Source organism: Lissotriton vulgaris, chromosome 12 (assembly GCF_964263255.1).
Source record: "Lissotriton vulgaris chromosome 12, aLisVul1.2, whole genome shotgun sequence".
Lineage (NCBI taxonomy): Eukaryota > Metazoa > Chordata > Amphibia > Caudata > Salamandridae > Lissotriton > Lissotriton vulgaris.
This window is the reverse complement of record NC_141700.1, coordinates 788,596,894-788,617,647: the sequence shown is the minus strand read 5'-3', so window position 1 is coordinate 788,617,647 and position 20,754 is coordinate 788,596,894. Positions and strand designations below refer to the sequence as shown.

At 45.7% G+C, this 20,754-nt stretch overlaps 1 protein-coding gene across 1 annotated transcript in view; it reads right to left on the bottom strand.

Annotated features, from left to right (window-relative positions):
• Positions 1 to 20,754, bottom strand: part of LOC147678728 (IgGFc-binding protein-like) — a 247,706-nt gene that overhangs the window by 134,215 nt on the left and 92,737 nt on the right. The window contains exons 18-36 of the mRNA XM_086946187.1: positions 19,267 to 19,454; positions 17,661 to 17,802; positions 15,028 to 15,269; positions 14,773 to 14,921; positions 14,116 to 14,244; positions 13,862 to 14,000; positions 11,913 to 12,054; positions 9,290 to 9,486; positions 7,041 to 7,182; positions 6,706 to 6,947; positions 6,451 to 6,599; positions 6,222 to 6,350; positions 5,922 to 6,060; positions 4,576 to 4,714; positions 3,910 to 4,106; positions 1,065 to 1,206; positions 742 to 983; positions 272 to 420; positions 47 to 175 (exon numbers count right to left, since the gene is read on the bottom strand). Coding sequence (XP_086802313.1) covers positions 47 to 175; positions 272 to 420; positions 742 to 983; positions 1,065 to 1,206; positions 3,910 to 4,106; positions 4,576 to 4,714; positions 5,922 to 6,060; positions 6,222 to 6,350; positions 6,451 to 6,599; positions 6,706 to 6,947; positions 7,041 to 7,182; positions 9,290 to 9,486; positions 11,913 to 12,054; positions 13,862 to 14,000; positions 14,116 to 14,244; positions 14,773 to 14,921; positions 15,028 to 15,269; positions 17,661 to 17,802; positions 19,267 to 19,454 — 3,127 coding nt within the window. The remainder of the gene's footprint in view (positions 1 to 46; positions 176 to 271; positions 421 to 741; positions 984 to 1,064; positions 1,207 to 3,909; positions 4,107 to 4,575; positions 4,715 to 5,921; positions 6,061 to 6,221; positions 6,351 to 6,450; positions 6,600 to 6,705; positions 6,948 to 7,040; positions 7,183 to 9,289; positions 9,487 to 11,912; positions 12,055 to 13,861; positions 14,001 to 14,115; positions 14,245 to 14,772; positions 14,922 to 15,027; positions 15,270 to 17,660; positions 17,803 to 19,266; positions 19,455 to 20,754) is intronic.

The following is a 20,754-nucleotide window of genomic DNA, read 5'->3' as shown; positions in this document are numbered from 1 at the left end:
CCTGTTGAGACATCCCACCCCCAAGGCAGACTTCTAAAGGTCTTACTTAGGATCAACGTTCCAGCTCTTTCCAAAGTCATTGACGCCCGTCACTAACTCTCTATCCGGGGTCTTGAAGTCGTTACCGGGAGCTCCGTCGTAGTCGCCGCATAAACCACACATCTCATTCTGATAGCTGTAGGAAGAAGTGATAAATATGACCAGGTACTGATTCAATGTTTTTGCTTCAATTCATCATCCTGTATTCAGGATACAGCTCCCTATTACTCACTCGCTTGTCACTTTTACATCTGCGTAGTGGTTCCCATCGTACCGCACGACCAGGCCAAAGTTGGTCTGCACAACAACGTATTTGCCAGAAAAGGAGATGGAGACGCCGGCCACTGGGCTGTTTGGGAGGGTAACATTCGCCCCGTTCACCTGAAATGAATCCAAACAGAGTGAGTTTCTCTCTATGCTTGACCAGATTCACTGTTCTTGTCCGAGATGACTTGAATTACATTTTGGAGAACAGAATTCTTAAAACTCAGCAGGCTCTTTCCAAAAAGCTCCATCATTAACTATTCTGCATGTATTAATAGTAAAAGCGCTCTACTGACTGCTAAGCAAGCTGTGACATTGAGGGCATGTTGACTTTCCTCAATTGTGCTCAATACTGTAGATTCAAAAGAATTTTATAATGCAAACCAGCTACAAGGATTATGCATTTGAAAGCAGACGACGCGCAGGCGATTGCTTTACCTGGACTAGCTTATCCTTCAGCAGAGACACCACCACTCCATACACATCCACATAGATGGCCTTGATGTACGCTACAGTGTGCGTGTTCCATCGGTACTCGTTGGAGGCGTACACAGCAAACGGGATCTGGCTGGAATTGCAGGGCTGGGCCAGGACGTAGGTGCAATTGCCGTGGAAGTCGTACTTCCTCTTGTCAAAGGTCGTATAATGCGGGTCGCCAGTGACGACACAAGTGGACGAATCTGTAGACGAAGCGGTCATTGGTATCGATAAGCAGACTGATGTAACAGCAACTGAAGTTCTTCAGAAAACCCATCACCTACCTTTGGGGAAGCAGCCTTGAACCCCGGTGTGGTTGGAGCAGTACTCGTCCGGAGCGCAGGAGATGTTGGTGCATTTGGTGTTGTTATTGGCAAGACACTGGCACATCTCCTTACAGCCATCAGAAAAGATGACTTCACCAGGCTAGGGATGAGAAGAAATGCAGAACAAGAGGATTACAACGAGCAACCTGAATGTTGGGAGAAAAAGAATTTCATCTTCTCAGGTGTGAGCCAGCAATCCTCACCCTGGTACACCTTGATGCATTTTGTGATTCATGGCCCCTCCCCACACTCAGCAAAGGTACTAAATAACCTAATGGCAGTCAGGACTGTGTAATTACGGTTCAGCCACATTTCTATTGAAAAGTCATCTTTTGAGCCCATGGATAGATCTCTACCAAATTAGGTGATCACATGGTCTAGTCATTAAAGGTCTGGCATGCCAATTTTCATGCAGATTTGTGCAGGATAAGTTATGGGTGGGGAAAACACTGAAACCACTGAAAGGCTTTACGCCAAACTTCGAACTTTATTGAGAAAGCTTGCTATTGATTGGCTGGTGTAAGTCCATTCAGTAATTTTATAGATAGAAGCATCTAAGTAAAGTGCTGAGTGTGCTTTAAAGGTTTAACGCTTTTGTGTAGCTTCCACATTTTATTTATGAAGGATTTGAGGATCCAATATGCAGATATCCCAAATCCAAAATTTAAGACAATAAAGCAATCCGGTTGGACGAGGGACCCATTTCTCCTGATATCCCTTTTGGAGCCGCGATTCCAAAGCTGGAACCATGGATCCGAGTGCTCTGATTATCAGCCGCAAGAGAAACAATTCTCTGGCTGCTGCCATTTAAGGATCCTTGGCACGGTCAACGCATCCTGGAAAACACATTTCAAAGGCCTCATAAGAACACAGTCTGACAACCAGACCCTTAAAGTTGCTCCATGGCTTACATTGAAAAGAATAAAAATTAAAAGTTGCTGCAGTGTCCACAGATCCTTTCTGGGATTTGCAAAGCCCCGGCACCTAAAATGGTGCCCAGGGTCCATGGTACCCGTTCTCAGTACTGTTGACAACTCATGCCATTCTAAGTGTTATGATTCAGAAAAGGGGGTGGCGATGAGTGTCTGAATTAAGCAGACCCCTCTTACCCAGTCCAAAGATCACCAGAAAGTAGACAAGCTTCCGGGGACCGGTTTCTGGCAAGCTTGTTTCCTTCCCAGTGAAAGAATTGGCTTGGTAGTTTGGTTTGCCCTGTTCCCATGATGCACTGGGCCAGGGACAGACTAATTTGCATATAGCCAGGTTCTGAGCTGGGATGGTGCAGTGAGCTAAATAAAAGGTGTTGGATTAAGCCCTGATCTCTTGACTGGGTGAGAGTATTCTGCTTAATTCAGAAACTCTGTCCATTACCACCCCCTGTTGTTTAATTATTCTAAGTGTTATGGTAAGAAGGTGTCAAGGTATTTCAAAAAGGATCTTTGGACAGAACAAGCTTCATGCTCGAGTGCAGCACGAGTGCTGCAAAACACGAGCAAGCTCCATGAACCCATGTCTCACTGTTCGGAGGTTCATGGTCATCGCTTCAGAACCACAGTCCATCCAAAAAGAGAGGTGTTTGGCCAGCCGAAGCAGGGTTGGGCCCAGCAGTCATCTCACGCTGCCCTGAGCTGAAGTCCAGTTTCAGCGGGGGTTCGGTGCGAAGCAGGTGGGGTTCAGGGCCTGGTAGAAGGGGTTGGGCACACCGCCATGCATATCGTCATGCCCTGCACCCAACCATTTATTAGCAGCCAACGCCCGCTGCCTTTGGCTGTGCAAGGACCGGCAATAGGCCAGACCCTACCCAACCCTCCACTGACAGTCAACCCTACCGCATACGGTTGTAGGCCCCTTTTTAAAAAAAAAATCTTTTTACATTTTTTCAAGGGTCACAGTCGAATGTCAACACCCCAATCATAGATGATGGCCCAAGTGATGTCATCAATGGTGTAATTTAAGATACCATCAGTAATGTTATATGTAAGGTCATAAGGAAATGCACAGTGATGGCTTGAGTTATGGTTAGTTGACCCAACCATAACTGGTGAATTTCAGTAGTTTTTAGGTTTGGTTTCCTAACCATGACTGCAGAATAACTACATTTTTTCTGTGAATTTTGTAGTTTTTTTTAATGTACCTTACAGTCTTCTAACAAAAGCTAATGATAACTTCCATTTTACTCTTGGGTTTTCAGTGTATTTCTGGGCTTTTCTTGATCATATAATACATGCAACTGCTCCGTGCGCATAAACTCCTATTCACGGCCAACCCCTGTAGCATATGACCTTCAGCCAAAGGCTGCGCACTGCGGGGATTGGACTTCCATTTCAGGGTAGGTGAGCGACTGGACAGAAGGCCGGGATCTGTGATCCACCCTTGCTGGGCATAAAAGGCAGAGTGGACCTACAGGGATTCGAACATCTGACTGGAAGGTCCTACACAGATTCCTGAAGTGGATGCTACTCCAACCAGAGTGAAATTGAAGGGTTAACAGTCCAGGTACCTCTGAAATGTAACCTCGTCATGTTTAGAACAGAATCATTTTACACACTGATTGCTTGAAAACTACTGAACATATCTACACCAAACCTAGCAAAGCCATTTTCTGGAGTATCACATTTTTATGTGACTCCATTTAACTGTTGTTTCTACATTAAAGAGCAAAGAAACATTTGCAAGTTCAGGGAAGGCACTTTTGGGACAACCGTTTTTCTGGCACCCACATGATGGATCTACATGAAGTTGCCATGAAGAATATTTTTGTGATGGAGGAGTGAGAAGAGGGGGATAAAGACACCATAGATACCTGGTAATAATGTCCATTGAAAGTACAGCCGCAGTCCTTCTTGCTAATGCATTGCATTCCACTCTGCACAAAGCCTGCATTACACTGGCAGCCCTCCACGCACGGGCGGTCACAGGGCCCGGGCCGAAGATCCAGACAGGAGGCAGGACAGGCTGATGCGCAAGGCTCGTAGTGGCTATTGGGAGGACATGTTAAGGCTGGAGTGGAACAGAGGAAAGGAGGAAATTATGAACCACACAATGAGTTTGCACCTGAGGTACACATTCCACAGAGCGCTTTGCAATGTCTCTAGTAGGTGATGGTGGTGCCAGAAAATGTTTACGTAATAGACTATTTACCCAGATCTTTATGTTTATCATCAGCATTGACGGGACAAACTCACCAATGTACATAAGTAGCTTCTTGAACTTTCTCCTCCCTCACCAGTCTCTTGCTTTCTCCATTTCTCTCCCTCCCCAGAAGCAACTTACTTCCCAGTGCAAAACACAGAATATATCACTCTACAGAAAATGACCACTTCATCCCACAAGTGGCTTATGCCACTAGGCCCCTATGTGAGAGATCATTGGTTTCTTCCCATCACAAATAGCCATGGACAAAATAGCCATGGACATGCTGTGAATCTGGTGCAAGACCCTAGAGAGGCAGAAAATGGTTTGCTCTTACGGCAGTCAGTCTTGTTCCTCCAGGGTCCTAGGGTGATGTTTCTCTCTTGGCATTCATTGGCGTAAGACTCCAGTGCTTCACACAGTGCCCTCTGAGGACCCAGTTCACACAAGTCGTACACGCAGTCTTTGAAGAAGGCCTGAAAGATTGAAATGATACATTTAAATGTACGTGTACAAGTTCACCGCTCAATCATCTAAACAAAGTGGTTGGATCCTTCAAGACTTACAGAAGGGCTCACGCTCCACCAGACTCCAAAGTTGGCCCAACGTCTTTAACCAGCCAACTTGATGACAAACTTACCCACCCACTCAACATAGTAGATACTCATTTACTCAATCAATCCATCATCAAACTATGGGTCCAATCACCTTCAACCTTTCACTCACTCAATCCCTCATCAAGCCATACATCCACTCACCTTCAACCTTCAATCAATCCTTCATCAAGTCATCCATCCATCTGCATTCAACCTTTTAATGACCAATCCACGTACACACTAAACCAATTGACCATTCATCAGTTTCTCAATACTTTACTAACCCGTTCATACAGCCTGAGCTTTCTATCAAATTATCACTCAACATACGCAAACATTCATCGAACCATCCGTCAACTAGCTCAACTTTTCATTAGCCGTAGCCTAAACCTATCAATACATTCATCTGGAATTTTAAACACCTATTAATTTGAAACTCATGCAGCTTTCTAACCACTCACTCAACCATTAAAATAGCTATTGCCATGAACCCCCCGCTTAGACTTCTTTTTGTCCACTCACTAGCTGCTCCGTACAGCCATTTACGTATCCAACTACACCCATCCACACGTCAATCAATCCACCATACAGCAGAGTCACATACTCACTCATCAACGTCCTAAACTCCTTACCACTAACATGCATACAATTATTTATTTATCAACTTAAGACAGGTATGTCAGTGAAAGTCTAGGAGGTACTCAATGCAAATTTATTTGACATGCATACATTAAAAATCTAGCATGGACTTGACCCCCCGAGCTTATGTTGGATTCCCTGCCCTAAGACGACCCATCCAAACTCCCGCAGTCCATTTATCTTACTTGTTTTACTGCACTGGTACATCGGTGCACATCATTTGTCTCCGTTCAATCCACACTCCATTATTAGTTCTCTTGAGCTAACACTTTGCATGCAACCTGCGTATAAATCTGTCCTCTATTATTATTTTTCCTAATATATTGTCTCCTTTTCCTTCCTGTAATATGAAATAACCTCCCACTCATCTACACCTGTTTCCACAGCCTGCTACTCCATATTACTGGGCAGAGTTTACTTATGGACCAGATTGTGCATCGAGACTCACATTTGGGTTGATCTTGTTGTGGCACGGAGCAAAGGGCCCGTGAGGGTTTGTCAGGATCCCACAGTACTCGGGCCCCTCATAGGATTCCTGCTCTTCCTCTGTGCAATCTGGAACCACAGTGGAGCTGGACAAGTTACACCTGGAGAGAAAAACAGAGAGGATGGATCAGCCATGGAGCCATGAAGGAAGAACAGAGTGAGACAAGAGACTGTATGTGCGGATACGGTGTAACCAAAGGATGGAGCAACCGAGCACCCGTGAAAGAAGAACACCTCTAACTATGAGAGAACAGCCACTTACCGGGGGTCAACATTCCAGCTGTTTCCAAAGTCATTGACTCCAGCAACCGGCTTCCCCTCTGGGGTCTTGAAGTCATTGCCGGGGACTCTGTCGTAGTCGCCACATAAGCCGCACAGCTCACCTTCATAACTGCAAAGATAAATAGCCAATGGGTTTAGCTTCCTCTACCATCTCCTCACCAGGAAATCATTTGCCTTTTGGTACTATGCCCTTGATATGTGATACTCACTCGCTTGTCACTTTCACATCTGCGTAGTGGTTGCCATCATACCGCACGACCAAGCCAAAATCTGTTGTAACCACCATGTACTTGCCAGAGGAGGAAACTGACAGCCCGGCTGCTGGATTGATGGGGATGGTCACCGTAGCACCATCCACCTGGTGGAAAGACACATAAAATTGAGTTTCTCTCCTATGACTCCCTCTCTGGCAAAGCCAGAAATGGCAGAGGAACAATAGGACAAGGTGCTACGTGGCATATTACCTGTACAGTGTTGCCTTTCAGTAGTGACACCACAACTCCATACACCTCTACATAGATGGCCTTGATGTACGACACAGTGTGTGTATTCCACCGGTACTCGTTTGAGGCGTACACAGCGAAGGGGGTCCGGCTGGAGTTACAAGGGCGAGTCAGGACGTAGGTGCAGTTACCATGGAAATCATATTTCCTCTTGTCAAAGGTGGTGTAATGTGGGTCACCAGTGACAACACAAGTGGCTGAGTCTAGAAAGTAAAGGGTCATTGGTATCAAGTAGCAGAAGACATCCAAGCTTAACATGAAAAAGGCAGAATTACTTCAAACGGTGCACCGCTTACCTTTGGGGAAGCAGCCCTGGACCCCGGTGTGGTTGGAGCAGTACTCGTCCGGTGCACAGCTGTTATCAGTGCACTTTGTGTTGTTGTTGGCAAGACATTGACACACCTCCTTGCAGGCATCAGAGAAGATGACCTCACCAGGCTAGGGATCAGAAAGGATGCAGGAGAATCAAAACAGGAGTAAAAAAAGGGCAGGCACCAGAGAACAAAGTCTATGGAACTTAAGTTCTACTATTTCTGTATAGATCTAAATCTGAGCCTACTCAGAAAAGTGGTTATTCCCCAACATCAATAGAATAGTACAGAGACTGAAGACTGGGAGAGGAACACCACCTGGGTGTATCTTACGTCCGTAGAAGGAGAATTGTGTGGTTGGCTATGCACCTCTGATATTCTTGATTTTACCCAGTGGGGTTAAACTGTTTAGAATTCTGGGTTGGATTCAGATCATAAATATGGCTTCCTTGTCAGCTGGCTGAGATTTACCCAAGACCTCCAAGAGAATTTCAGCATAGTGCCTATTGATGGTCTACGCCCCTTTCAAAATATGTAATTGTGCCTTAAAGGCTCGAAATTAAATTCATTAAGTATTGCTTTTCATATATCTACTCAAGGTTCACCACAACCAGGGCACGAGTCGGGGGTACACACGGGTGGACGTCGTTCCCCCACTTTTTTCACAGGGTGGACGCCGTCCACCCTGCCAAGAATTTGGGCCCCACTGAAAAATGTGCTCAACTCGTTCTGGTGTAATTTCCAGACACCGGGACACTCTCAGCAGCACCTGGACGTTGTTATCGTCTTTCGATCGCAACAACGTGCAGGCGGGGACGGGGCTCTCTTGTTTCTGACTCCTGCTGGGCTCATAACAAAGGCCGAATCTGAGGGGTCCTCAGGCCTCCTTTTGTTAGAGTCTCCTGGCTGGGAGCAGTCAGGAGCCTCACACCTGATACAAATGCAGCAGAGGGGAGACAAAGGCTCACACATTGTTAGCACTTCACACATATTTAAGAGAGGCAGCTTTTCACTTTGTTCAGACTCAGTTTAGGAGATATGCAGGCCTGTAAGAATATCAGATGTGTTGATCTTTCTCAGTATTTTCACAAAATAAATAGCATTTATATAGCGCTTACTACCCCTGAAGAGGCGTTGTAATAATTTAAATATCACTATTTCTTTTAAAGCACTATGGCTATAGAAACCTTAACGCTGACAAAAGGTAACATGGTTTTATGTGTAGCGTACAACAGTGTGAATCTTCAGCCTAAATCAGGAGGGTTTGCAATTATACTCGAAATGTGCTCAAATGTACTCATGATATACATGCTAAACATATATGTGAGGGCTTAAGATCTGATGTCACTTTTTGTGATGCCAGCTCCTGTGATGTCACGCGCCGTGATGCCACTAGCATACTGATTAACTAAGTTAGTCCCCCACTTCTTTTTTTAGGACTTGTGCCCTGACCACAACCTTCAGTTGACTGAAATATCATACAAAGGTCTGGAAAAGAATAACAAAAAAAGTGGTAATTTCTGGCTAAACGCAGCAGTTAACTGTTTGGTCCATCTGTTAGGTGATGCATTTCAAAGCAAAGATTTCAAACAAGCTCCAGAACCAAGTCACAGGAAAGTGCAGATCAGGAGATGGATTGAACAGCGCTTTTAGGTTTAAAAGTTTTATTGAAAGAAGCATATAAGAAAAGAACATATGTTCCTCTTCATGTAAAAATACAACAATATACTACTGGCGAATGTGTTATCCATGTTAATTGGCTGTGGAAAGAAGTTTTAAATAATTTTCATTTGCAATCCATTCTACTTTCTAACTCTGTTCACCTGGTGTTAATTCAGGTGAGGCACAGGACAGGCGGAAGGAGGCTTTAGCTTGGCCAGTTCCATTGCCTTCTCTGTTCTCCAACACTTGCCCATGCAGGGGCTGGGTTAGGATCAATATGCCAGACTACAACACACTGGATGCACAGATCAGCCAACACTTTCTTGTTAGGCAGGAACTTTATCTGCAACTATCTTGACTTTGAGTGAGAATGAAAACTCAACAAATGATCCCTTTTATAAGTGACATGTTTTGTTTGCATGCCATGTCAAGGCTGGTCATTTGGGAGATTGTCTCCCAGTTCCTCTGCAAGTTACGCATGTGAAGTGGTAAGATGGGGCAGTAGGACGTGCACTATTATTGATGCAATGCGTACGTGGTCCACCTGCTGTGTGGCGAGTCGAACGACTTACCTGGTAATATTCTCCGTTGTAGGTACACCCGCAGTCCTTCTTGCTCACGCACTGCGTCCCGCTCTGGACAAAGCCCGCGTCACATTGGCAGCCCTCCACGCAAGGCCGGCCACAGGGCCCAGGCCGCGGGTCCAGGCACGTGGCGGGGCACGCGGAGGCACACGGCTCGTAGTGGCTGTTGGGAGGACAGGGAATGGCTGTGGAAATAGAAGGAATTGCACTGGTTATGGAATGTTACTGCCATTTCTGCCAATACTTATGAGGGTACAGGCCCTCTCACACAACTACTGCAGGAAAGACAGTGTCAGTAAGTGATACAGCTGTTCCCACTGGATCAAGAAACCACACATCAGATGCTGGTTGGTGCCATGTTTGTTGTTACATTTACTGAAAAGACACGAGCCATCTCTGACTCAGATGATGTTCCTGTTATTCACATATATAATAGTAATGTTCACAGATTTACGTGTATTGCACACACTGAGCTTGGCAAGCTGTTACAATTGTCCAAACCAATGGTACCCTTCTCAGAGGTGGCCAGAAATCTCATTTATAACCCACAGGTCACATACACATCTCTGCGACAGACACTTGTGTCACCCAATGGATGCAGTGTTAGAGAAGCAGCATCTTTCACACTGGAATGCTGTAAGAAAAGGGTCTTTGGTTGGGCTGGGGGTTAAACCTGCTCTTGGTACAACGTGACGTGATCTCATATTTACAATATACGTACTGTTTGCGCCTTCGTTTTGCCTCCCATCCCCAGTAAAAGTAGTCATTGGAAGGAATTGGCCCCTCTGCACCCTCAGGGCCAATCTCCATTCAATGCCAGATTGTTGACTTTCTCAGAGAGTGACTGGTCCCATCTTCCACAAGCTGGACACTGTGTTTTGGTTTGAGTTCGAACACATCTCTCAGTTGGCTGTCAATGCTTAGTTCATTGTTCGGTTTCTGTAGGATGTTGGTGTTGGAGGTGTTTCTCTGGAGGGATATAGTGGTCGCTTGTGCATACCTGCAGCTTATACCCCGCCCTTTGCCCAGCAATTAGAAAGAGAAACAACATTGCAGGATAAGCCAGGACGTCTCCAAGAGATCATACCTCCTCACAGTAACATAGTTGTAAAACAGACCCTAGCTATTTGGGCTTTGTTGAGTCTGAGAAATGGGTTTTGAGAGAGGGTGACTGATGCGAAAGCAAAGGAGAGTCCCCATAGTAGCTGATGTGGTTAGTAAGTAAGTTTTACTCGGAGCATAGATATTTGCAAAGCTTTTATTTTTGTGTGATCTGCTAGACGGTTGCGTATGGACGGTCTCAGTGGCAAAAACTTCTGAGAGCATCTGTGATAGCCAATGAGGTGGCACCTCTGAGCTCCACTGGCTGTCTGAGAGGTGTTCCTTATGATCTGCTCTGTTGCATGTCTCTATGTGGCTCATCCAAGGAAGCGCTGTTGGAAGCCCCATGATAGTGGGTATTAAGGCTGATCTGAGGAACAACGCGACACTGGTTGAGGATCCGATGGCCAAGGTTCTCATCAAAACAATCTTTGGGTGTTTTGTTTGAGTCCTGACCTTCACTGCTTAATGAGAAGGATCTATGATGGCTGCTTTCTAGGTCTAGATGAAATTTTATTTACGCCTGTGAAATTCATCAGATTCCTGAATTTTGTGTTACACGAAAGTTCTGACATTTTTTTAACTTTATCATTTTGCACAATTGCCACCTACGGGAGATGCTTTCTGAATAAAGTGTCTCGCTGCTGCCTTTTGTGCTTGAACCAGTTTCCAACCAGCAACTCAAGCTACTTTTTACATGACATGAAAACAGTGGTATGAGATACTGTCAAATCACATTTTGTGAAACTTTCTTCAACTTTGATGAAAAAAATGCACCATTCTCTACATCCCTTATGCATTCTTCGTGCTGTTCCTTACCACAGGTACCCTTCGGCCTCAGGTACACGTGCACCCAAACGGGATGATCAGTGGGATGAACAAGTGGGATGGCCATGTTTGTACCCACAACTCTACAAGGGCAGCAGGGACAAGCAGTCAAGGCTTCCTCCAGAAGATTTCAGAAGGCTTGATACAGGAACGCAGAATTAGATCCAGTATTCCGGGTCCATGCGCTATTCTCCATTGCAGGGGAAATAACAGGCTATTCAAATATAGGAGCGGGGTACATGCCCTCTGGTGAGCCGGCACCTGTATCCAGAGGACCCCTTGTCTGGTAATACAGGTAGGCTCTATCATCAAATCAGTTATCAAATGGATTTCTTGAAAAGAGCAAGGATATATTCTAGATCTTCCCAAAGAAATAAAATGGTAAATTAAGATGGTCCTTGTGTTTTTCTTTGAATTTTGTAAGTTTGGAGCCAGATGGGTGAAATGTTATATTTTGCCTTTGTTTTTGATCAATCAATATTTGTATTTGAATGATTTCCACTTTTTAGGTGTGAAGAACAGAATGACGCGGCCATGATGATAATAGAAAGGCTTGACCCGTGTAGCCCACGCTTCCATGGCCAGATGGATCAAAGTGTCTTAAGAAGAATGCTTAAAGGGACAGGAGCTCCTTTTGGAATCATCTTTGACCCTAACAGGGACAAGAGAGGAGGTGACTTACGGCAGAAGGTGTCGTTCCTCCAGGGTCGCAGGGTGACGTTCCGCTCCTGGCACTCGTTCACGTAGGACTCCAGCGCCTCGCACAGCGGTCGCTGGCCTGGACCCAGCTCGCACATGTCGTACACGCAGTCTTTGAAGAAGGTCTAAGACAAGTGGAAAGATATCTCTTTACTTGGCACATCCTATCCCTTGGATCATCATAACACATCAGGACCTTGTTGCAGATCAGCACAGACTCTTGCAGGGAAAGCAATAATCACAGCTGCTACCTTATCACCTCTGGATGACTATAATCCTTATTAAATCATAGGTCGCTACAAATTCTACCTCCCCCTCATCGAATACCGCTGCATCGAAGATCATTGCCAAGATGGCTCCTGTGTCATATCTTCTTCCAGTACACAAAACTCATCCCTTTATACCTGTAAAAGCATCAGAAAGAATTTAAACTCCTGGCATTATCCCCAGATCTCTTAAGCCCTGTTTATGAACTAGGGGTTAAATTCCGATCCCTATGCCAACAGCACTTGTACAGGGATCTGTATTCCAAATTCTGTGTCCAAATTGCTAACAAACATCTGCTGTATTCCCCTGACAGACTCCAGCAGTCAAACCTGGTACAGTCTATCAGCAGAAAAGGCCAAAACAGAAGGAATTTGATGCCAGGTGTACAATGTTTTTTTAGGTCGCAAACGGCCCAATTCGCAGTATCAGGCCACTTGCAATCAGAAAAAAAGCATCTTTCACTGTACCATACCCTATTTTGCAATTTAGTAACCTATTACCGAATCGTAAAATGGGTTTGCAATTCAGTATTAGGACAGGGCGCGTTTAGGGCATCCCTCCCTAATAGTGATTCACAGTAGTATGTGTGAATGTTTTGCAACTGAAAAGCAGTCACAAAATATTTGCATTTTACTGCCAACTTGGAGTTAATGGTAACCCATTTGCAAACTTTGTGAATGCATGCGAAAATGTTTTTTTAGAGCCGGCAGTGGTCCCACAGACCACTGCCTACCCTTAAAAAATAAAAAAAGCAAACTTTCATTTTACATTTTGAAATGCATCCCATTTTCTTTTAAGGAAAAGATGCAGCGTTTAGCTACCCCAGCGGGCCACCATCCCTGTGATTTTAGCGAATCCCAATGGGTTTCAAATTGTAAACCTACTTCATGAATATTAATGAGGTAGGTCTATTTGCGATCCACTAATAATCGCTAACAGTGTAAAACACACTGTGATACTTTGCTGTTTCCGGTATTACCTAATAGCGAATCGTGAACATTCGCTATCAGGTAATCTCAAATGAGAACCTATGTACATCTGGCCTGTGGTGCAGTAAATACAGATCCTGCAAGCTATGCCTTATTTTCAATTGAAAAACCTGGAATTGGGTCTATTTCCTACGCTCCGTAAATACGTTCACCCTGGGTTAGTGGTATTTGCCAATTAGGAAAAATGCCTCACCGCAATCCGGCCCACTTGAAATCAGGCTGATTGTCTCTCTTCTCAAAGGTGCAGTGGAAACAGCCTGCAAGGGATCCGTGTGCTGCTCAAGCCCTTCTGCCTTCATCCCCTGGGTTCAAAGCGGTCCAGCCTTACTTTCCTGAACCTCTCTTCATTGCAGACTCAGTCGTTCCTTCTCTCTGTGCTCTTCTGATCTTAAGACTCTCAATCTGATTGAGATTTTGGTGGACGGGTTACTCTGTTACAGCGATGAGAGATATCCCGGCCGCAGAAAAATAAATTCCATTATATCCTATGACATTTATATTTCAGCGGACGGTATATCCATCACCGTTATGACGGAGTAACCTGTCCGCCGAGATGTAAATCCGTCCCTCTGTCTATCTCTGGGTCTGTGCCTCATTCATTGGTCTAGTGCTCCTCTCCTTGCTAAGGTGAGCAAGTAACTAGAGGACCCTCATGCGTCAGTGTCATATAACCTACGTTTGGGTTGATCTTGTCGTGGCAGGAAGCGAAGGGGCCTTGTGGGTCCACCAAGATCCCGCAGTAGGCGGGTCCTTTGTACAACTCCTGCTCGTCAACAGTGCATTCTGGGACCACCGTGGAGTTTGTCTTGTTGCATCTGCAGCAAAATAGTGTAAACACAAGAGGAGAAAGGAGCAGACAAAGTAACATGTTGTTAAAACAGTCTATCGCCTATGGAGATCCACACGGGTTGAAATTAAAGGTCCACGTACCTGGGATCGACATTCCAGCTGTTGCCAAAGTCATTGATGGCTGGCACCAGCTGCCCCTCGGGGGTCTTGAAGTCATTATTGGGGGCTCCATCGTAGTCACCACACAGACCACATAGCTCTCCTTTATAGCTGCAAATGAGAAGATCTTTTAATATTTATTTGTAGAAATTTGTAGTGCACACATGCCTTCTCGAGAGTTTCATGGCGCTAGTTGCCTCGGCTGTGTGTTAATAATCAGTGCGTCTTGGTCTCAACTAGAGCTTGTCCACTACGGAAAATGGTTATGTCCATGCCGTCTGACCCATCTCATTGTTTTAGTGTATGACGGTGAAGCAATAGGGACTCAGTCACAGGGGATGTCAAAGACACCTGGGATATAGTAATCACGCTGGTTTGGTGATTTACACACAGTCTTGCCCAGTGAGGTTGTGATTATTTGCTAACCACTAGTAAGAGGGATAGCAATTCAGCAGGTTGTTGTGTTTGTTGTGTCAGAGTGTGCTTAGCGCTCCTTCAAAGAACTTTCCTAAGTAACGACTCAGTGACTTGGCTGGGTTTGAAGACACACAATAATTTTGTATCATATAAAAATCTCAGTTCTGTGAAGAAAAGCCAAAGACCTCCCTCCCAGTAGTATCCGTGAACCATAGTACTCACTCGCTGGTCACTTTGACGTCCGCATAGTGGTTTCCATCATATCGCACAACCAGGCCGAAATCAGTCTGCACCACCATGTACTTCCCAGAGGAGAAGACGGACAGCCCGGGCGCCGGATTAATGGGGATGTTCACTGTAGCTCCATTCACCTGCAAGTAACCCAAAATTAGTATCTGTTTCATGTCCTCAGCTGTGATGGAGCACATGGATGTAGTAGCCATGACGGCCACCGGTGGTGACTGCTTAGTGCATTACCTGGACAATCTTATCCTTCAACAGGGCCACCACCACTCCGTAAACGTCCACATAGATTGCCTTTATGTATGCTACAGTGAACGTGTTCCATCGGTACTCGTTGGAGGCGTACACTGCGAACGGGGTCCGGCTCGAGTTACAAGGCTGGGCCAGGACGTAGGTGCAGTTGCCATGGAAGTCATACTTCCTCTTGTCAAAGGTCGTGTAATGTGGATCACCAGACACAACACAACTGGACGAATCTAAAATGGTGGCGATAATAAAGGTTGAAAGGTGCTGACCAGGCAAAAGAAAGTCTCCCCTCCAAACAAGGCGAACACCGTGTGTGTACCACCCTACTCCCTGAAGCTATCAACTTGCAAACACAACAGAGCAACCACTACCTTCTGTACCAACATTAACACTTTGCCCTTGCCAAATATGGCTGGCAGACTTCCCTTAGAAAACATATAATGGAATGCAGAAAACACACTGCAGGTCTCTTTATCCTTCCGAGGAGCCCAACTTTCCATTAATAACCCTGATAATTACGCCAAGAACCTGTTAACACACAGAATCATCCATATAGCCCAACTTTTGATCCTCATTCTCCAAACCACCAGTTATTAAAAATGCTTGTTATTAAAGTGATTAGAAACAAACCTATACAGATTTACAGGCAAACCCTTTATACTGATCACCCTTATTTTCGATGACATCTTTAGAGGGCATCTGGAAACAATGAGACAGACACTATGTATGTTCACAGATGTCATCGAAAGACCGGACCAGTGAGGCAGCATCTGGGAGTTTGACACTAGGTTAGGAGAATAATGCTTATGTGCCCTTCACCACAACCCATCCTGTTGTGACAGTCTTGTTCCCTCCGTCCCTACTCCCCATTTACCCTGCAGCCCCTTCTGTAAAATTCTACTTGTGGCCAAGACTCAGATCGACAACGCTCATGGAGGAACAAGATGCCCGTCCAGCGTGCAGTGTCCACCACAACTTAAACTAGCCATGGGGTCATCGTAGACAGTGCTGACCCAATACTGTACATTTTGAGGCAGCCTTCAATGCTCATAAGATATTGTATGCTGCATCCACTTTCTGTAGCGATCGCTACCATCGACAAGGTACAAGGTAAAGGATTTCGTATATCCAGTCCATGGCGTAAACACTACAAGTCCCAGAAGGCCATCCGGCGCTGGGGGTTGGCTCAGTGGGAGGACATTATATAAGCTCCACCTCCGGAACACCACGGGGCTTGTCAATCGTGTTCTGTACTTGCTCATTGTGGATGAGCCTTCCTTTGCTTCAAGTAAAGATCCTGGAGAACAGCGCCGATCAAAAGCCTGCGTGGTCAGTTATCTTAGTCTGCACGACGCCGAGCAACAGCCAGCGTGGTCAGATATCCTGGATTGCACGACGCCGAGCAACAGCCAGCGTGGTCAGATATTCTGGTGGAGAACCTCTGGTCCACAGCCATTTCCTGTCGTGCAAGTACCAAGAGGAGTGCGGGCTCGCCTCCTCTTTTTTGTGTATTGTTACTATTTAAAACGGCGTCTCTGCCGCCGCCATTTCTTGTTTACATTCCGGGGAAAACCGTGGTGCTTGTTGTCAGTGGCTACTGACAATTTCTGATAATGTTATATTTGTAACCACAAGGAAAAAGTGGGATTATTACGTGGTGGTTCCACGTTTCGGTAGTACGTAATTCAAAGGTTCATTTGAGATTACGAACTGAGAGATAGCGGAGTGACGTTAACTCCTCTGTCCTTCTGGTCAAATCTTTCTAGGGTTCTTTGTTGAGGATTCCTTTAAGGATACATGGGGTGGAGAAACTGGTGAGTAGAGAGAAGAGGGAAGGGATACTGGGTTCCTGTAAGTCTCGCTGCAGAACTAATCCTTTGTTCTCTGTCTCCCCTGCCTGCAGTGTCCCTGTACCAGTCACCTCATGGTAACAAGACCAGACGATACTTGACGTGCCATTCCCCGATGTCAATCTACCTCCCGGCCCCTATTCGTACAGGCTCAAACAGTGGGTATATTCCATTGTAGGGGTTTGTGCGGAGTGGAGTTGGAAGGACTATCGTCTATCGTCTCTGCTGGCCATCAGAGTAAGGTTAGTGGCGCTTGCGTACTCTTGCGCTACTCTCAATCCTGACACTTTCTATTTCACAGGCAACTACTTCAGCTTGATATATTGATATCTTTCGGACTGGGCCCTAGTCCGCTCTACTTTCAAAGCCACCATATCAACTATGAAATTTGACCCCCAACAAAAGCTTTGCTGGCATCCCACTTGTGAAACCGTTATTTAAAAAATACTCTGTGTCTTCTACCTCAAATGCCATGAAATTGTTATTTTCGCTTCCTAGCCCGGATCTGTGTTTTTTTATCGCAACCTTTATCCTGAAATCTGTTGCTGCAAGAAAAAGTATGGTTTTTTAGCTATTTTTTCGTTTTTTATTGGTTGACTTCTGTATGCCCTGAAAACAAACCATGATGATATGTACTTTCCCTGTGTAATGTTACATGTTCGTTTTTATTTGTGTACTTTTATGACGTTTTTTAAACTGTCGAATAAAGTTATAAACTGAACTGGATTCCAAGTCCTCATTGATTGGGCAGACACTGGAACTGCCCCTTACCTTTGGGGTAGCAGCTGGGGATCCCATTCACCTCCTTGCAGTACTCCGTGGGGGAGCAGCTGTTGTTGGTGCACTGGAGGGTGTAGTTCCCCAAGCAGGTACAGACTTCAGAGCAGCCTTCCCCCCAGATCACCTGGCCTGGCTGAAAATTAGCAGAGACATGAACATGGAAACAAGCCTTACTGTGATGAAAGCAGCCCAGACACACGTCCCATCACTTGCCTCACACACACAGCTGGAGATGAAGCCTGCCTTCTAAGGCTACATTTCTCACCGCAGAGCAGGTGCAGGGGTAGCATGCGGAAATACACACTGAAAAAACATATTTTGCCAAAACATACTCCAAGACACAGATTACCAAAATCCAGACAACACTTAAATATCTTCCGCTACAAACATTGGCTTGTAGGCCGTACATCAGAATATTACGGTCAAAAATATTGGCCAACAAAAAATTCTGCAATCAATAGTTTTGGAGGTTGATATTTTATGCTTGATATTCTCACAGAACACCAAGAACTCTCGACCTGCACATTAACCAGCACCCATGCACTTGCTTACAGAAAGGACAGAACGGGATTTAGAAAAGTAAATCAGCCCACTTCTAATACATATATGAGATGTGGAATTGGCTGATTGAGGAACTGAATACACATAGAAGTCTTGGAAGAGAGAGATTTATGCATGGGCGAGATTTGGGTCCTGCACATTTTTGAGTTGTTGCTGCATAAATGCGTAGTAAATTTTCACATGGAAACAATTCTGCCCCAGAAGCAGACCTGGCTTGGCAGTTCGGGCTGGACTGTTCCCATGAGGCACAGGGTCAAGACTGATTTGCCTATGGCTGTGTCTGAACTGAGGTGGCGAAGTGAACCAAAGAATGATGATGGATTCAACCCAGATCTGTGACTGGGGGTGAGTGTCTGAAAAGTGTCAGCGCTCCGTCCATCATCTCCTTATGTTTGCTTTGTTCACCCTATGTGGGCAGGGTATGCCCAGTGGGTCCCTTGCTCACTTTGCCACTGGAGTGAAGCTAGCCTGGCTGATGAGGGGTGCTACCTCGAAACCGATCCCAGGAGGCTTATTTCCGGTTTAGGGAAGACCTGGCTTGGCAGTTCAGGCTGGACTGTTCCCATGAGTCATAGGGTCTAGACTGATATACATATAGCTGTGTTTGAACTGGGGTGGCGGAGTGAGCTAAAGAACGATGATTGCTTCAACCCAGATCTGTGACTGGGGGTGAGTGTCTGAAAAGTTTCAGCTCTCAGTCCATCATCTCTTTGTGTTTGCTAAAAGCAGTTTATACAAAGAATGGCTGCCGCTCGCCTCAGAACAGGCATCGTAGTTTAAGTAGCCTATACACACAAACATGACACTTACTTCTAAGTAGGTACTATTATCAAACTGACACAACCCATAGTGCACTTCCTGTTCCTCACAACACATGGTGTTGTAGAGGATGTCCATACACACTCAGCATGTCACTAAAAGCAGAGTAAACATCATAGAAACAGCACGGTAGATCCTGTTGCGTAAGTGCCCCCACCCACAATGACCAGCAGGTGAAGTGTGTAAGCCCCCCTCACACAGAGCCCATGCGGCTCACCTCATAGTAGGTGCTGTTGTAGAAGCACCCACACCGGCTCAGTGGCACACACTTCCCCCCTTGCAGCAGGAATCCTGGGTCGCAGACGCAGCCGGGCTGGCAGGGCAGGCTGCAGTTGTTCTCTGGGGCATCGCATCGAGGGGGGCACGCAGGCGCACAGGCGTTATAGTGAGAGTTTGGTGGGCACACTAGACCGGCGGGAAATAAAGGGAAAGCAGTGAGGATGAGACCTGCAAAGTTCTATAAGTAAAAGAATCAGCATCAGTCAGTCACTACTTGCAACAACCTCTTGTCTATAACCCTAGAGGGGAAAATGTGCACTGTCGGCCTACGGCACTTGCCCGGATAAGCAGAAACACGATCAAACTGGTTTACAGGGCAAAACTGGGGTGTATAGTTTACAGTAGCCAAAACCCGGTGGAAACCATGGTAAAATACATATGGTAAATGTGTGATGCCTTCATAACTGGAGTTAATTCATCATGCTTTCCCACACAACTCTAAACTTGCAAGCGATGCAGACTAACAATGTTATCACCCCTGTGTGATATTACTTCTATATTCTGACCAGGCCCCTTTAAGTAAGGTGGTATATCTCGATGAACACTCAATATCACTCTTCTGTGACATCATGTCAAGGCCCATATAATTGCACTTTCTGTTTTTCCACTGTATAAACTGACAAAGATAACCTTTAGGATCTAGTGTGGTAGACTTCTTGGATAGACTCAACCTGGGGTAGGAAGGATGCGGGCCTGCATGAATGGCTTGCTTAGACTTCTTGGATAGACTCAGCCTGGGGTGGGAAGGATGCAGGCCTGCATGAATGGCTTGCTTAGACTTCTTGGATAGACTCAGCCTGGGGTGGGAAGGATGCAGGCCTGCATGAATGGCTTGCTTAGACTTCTTGGATAGACTCAGCCTGGGGTGGGAAGGATGCAGGCCTGCATGAATGGCTTGCTTAGACTTCTTGGATAGACTCAACCTGGGGTAGGAAGGATACAGGCCTGCATGAATGGCTTGCTTAGACTTCTTGGATAGACTCAACCTGGGGTAGGAAGGATACAGGCCTGCATGAATGGCTTGCTTAGACTTCTTGGATAGACTAACCTGGGGTAGGAAGGATGCAGGCCTGCATGAATGGCTTGCTTAGACTTCTTGGATAGACTTAACCTAAGGTAGGAAGGATGTAGGTCTGCATGAATGGCTTGTTTAGACATCTTGGATAGACTCAACCTGGGGTAGGAAGGATGCAGGCCTGCATGAATGGCTTGTTTAGACATCTTGGATAGACTCAACCTGGGGTAGGAAGGATACAGCCCTGCATGAATGGCTTGCTTAGACTTCTTGGATAGACTCAACCTGGGGTAGGAAGGATACAGGCCTGCATGAATGACTTGCTTAGACTTCTTGGATAGACTAACCTGGGGTAGGAAGGATGCAGGCCTGCATGAATGGCTTGCTTAGACTTCTTGGATAGACTCAGCC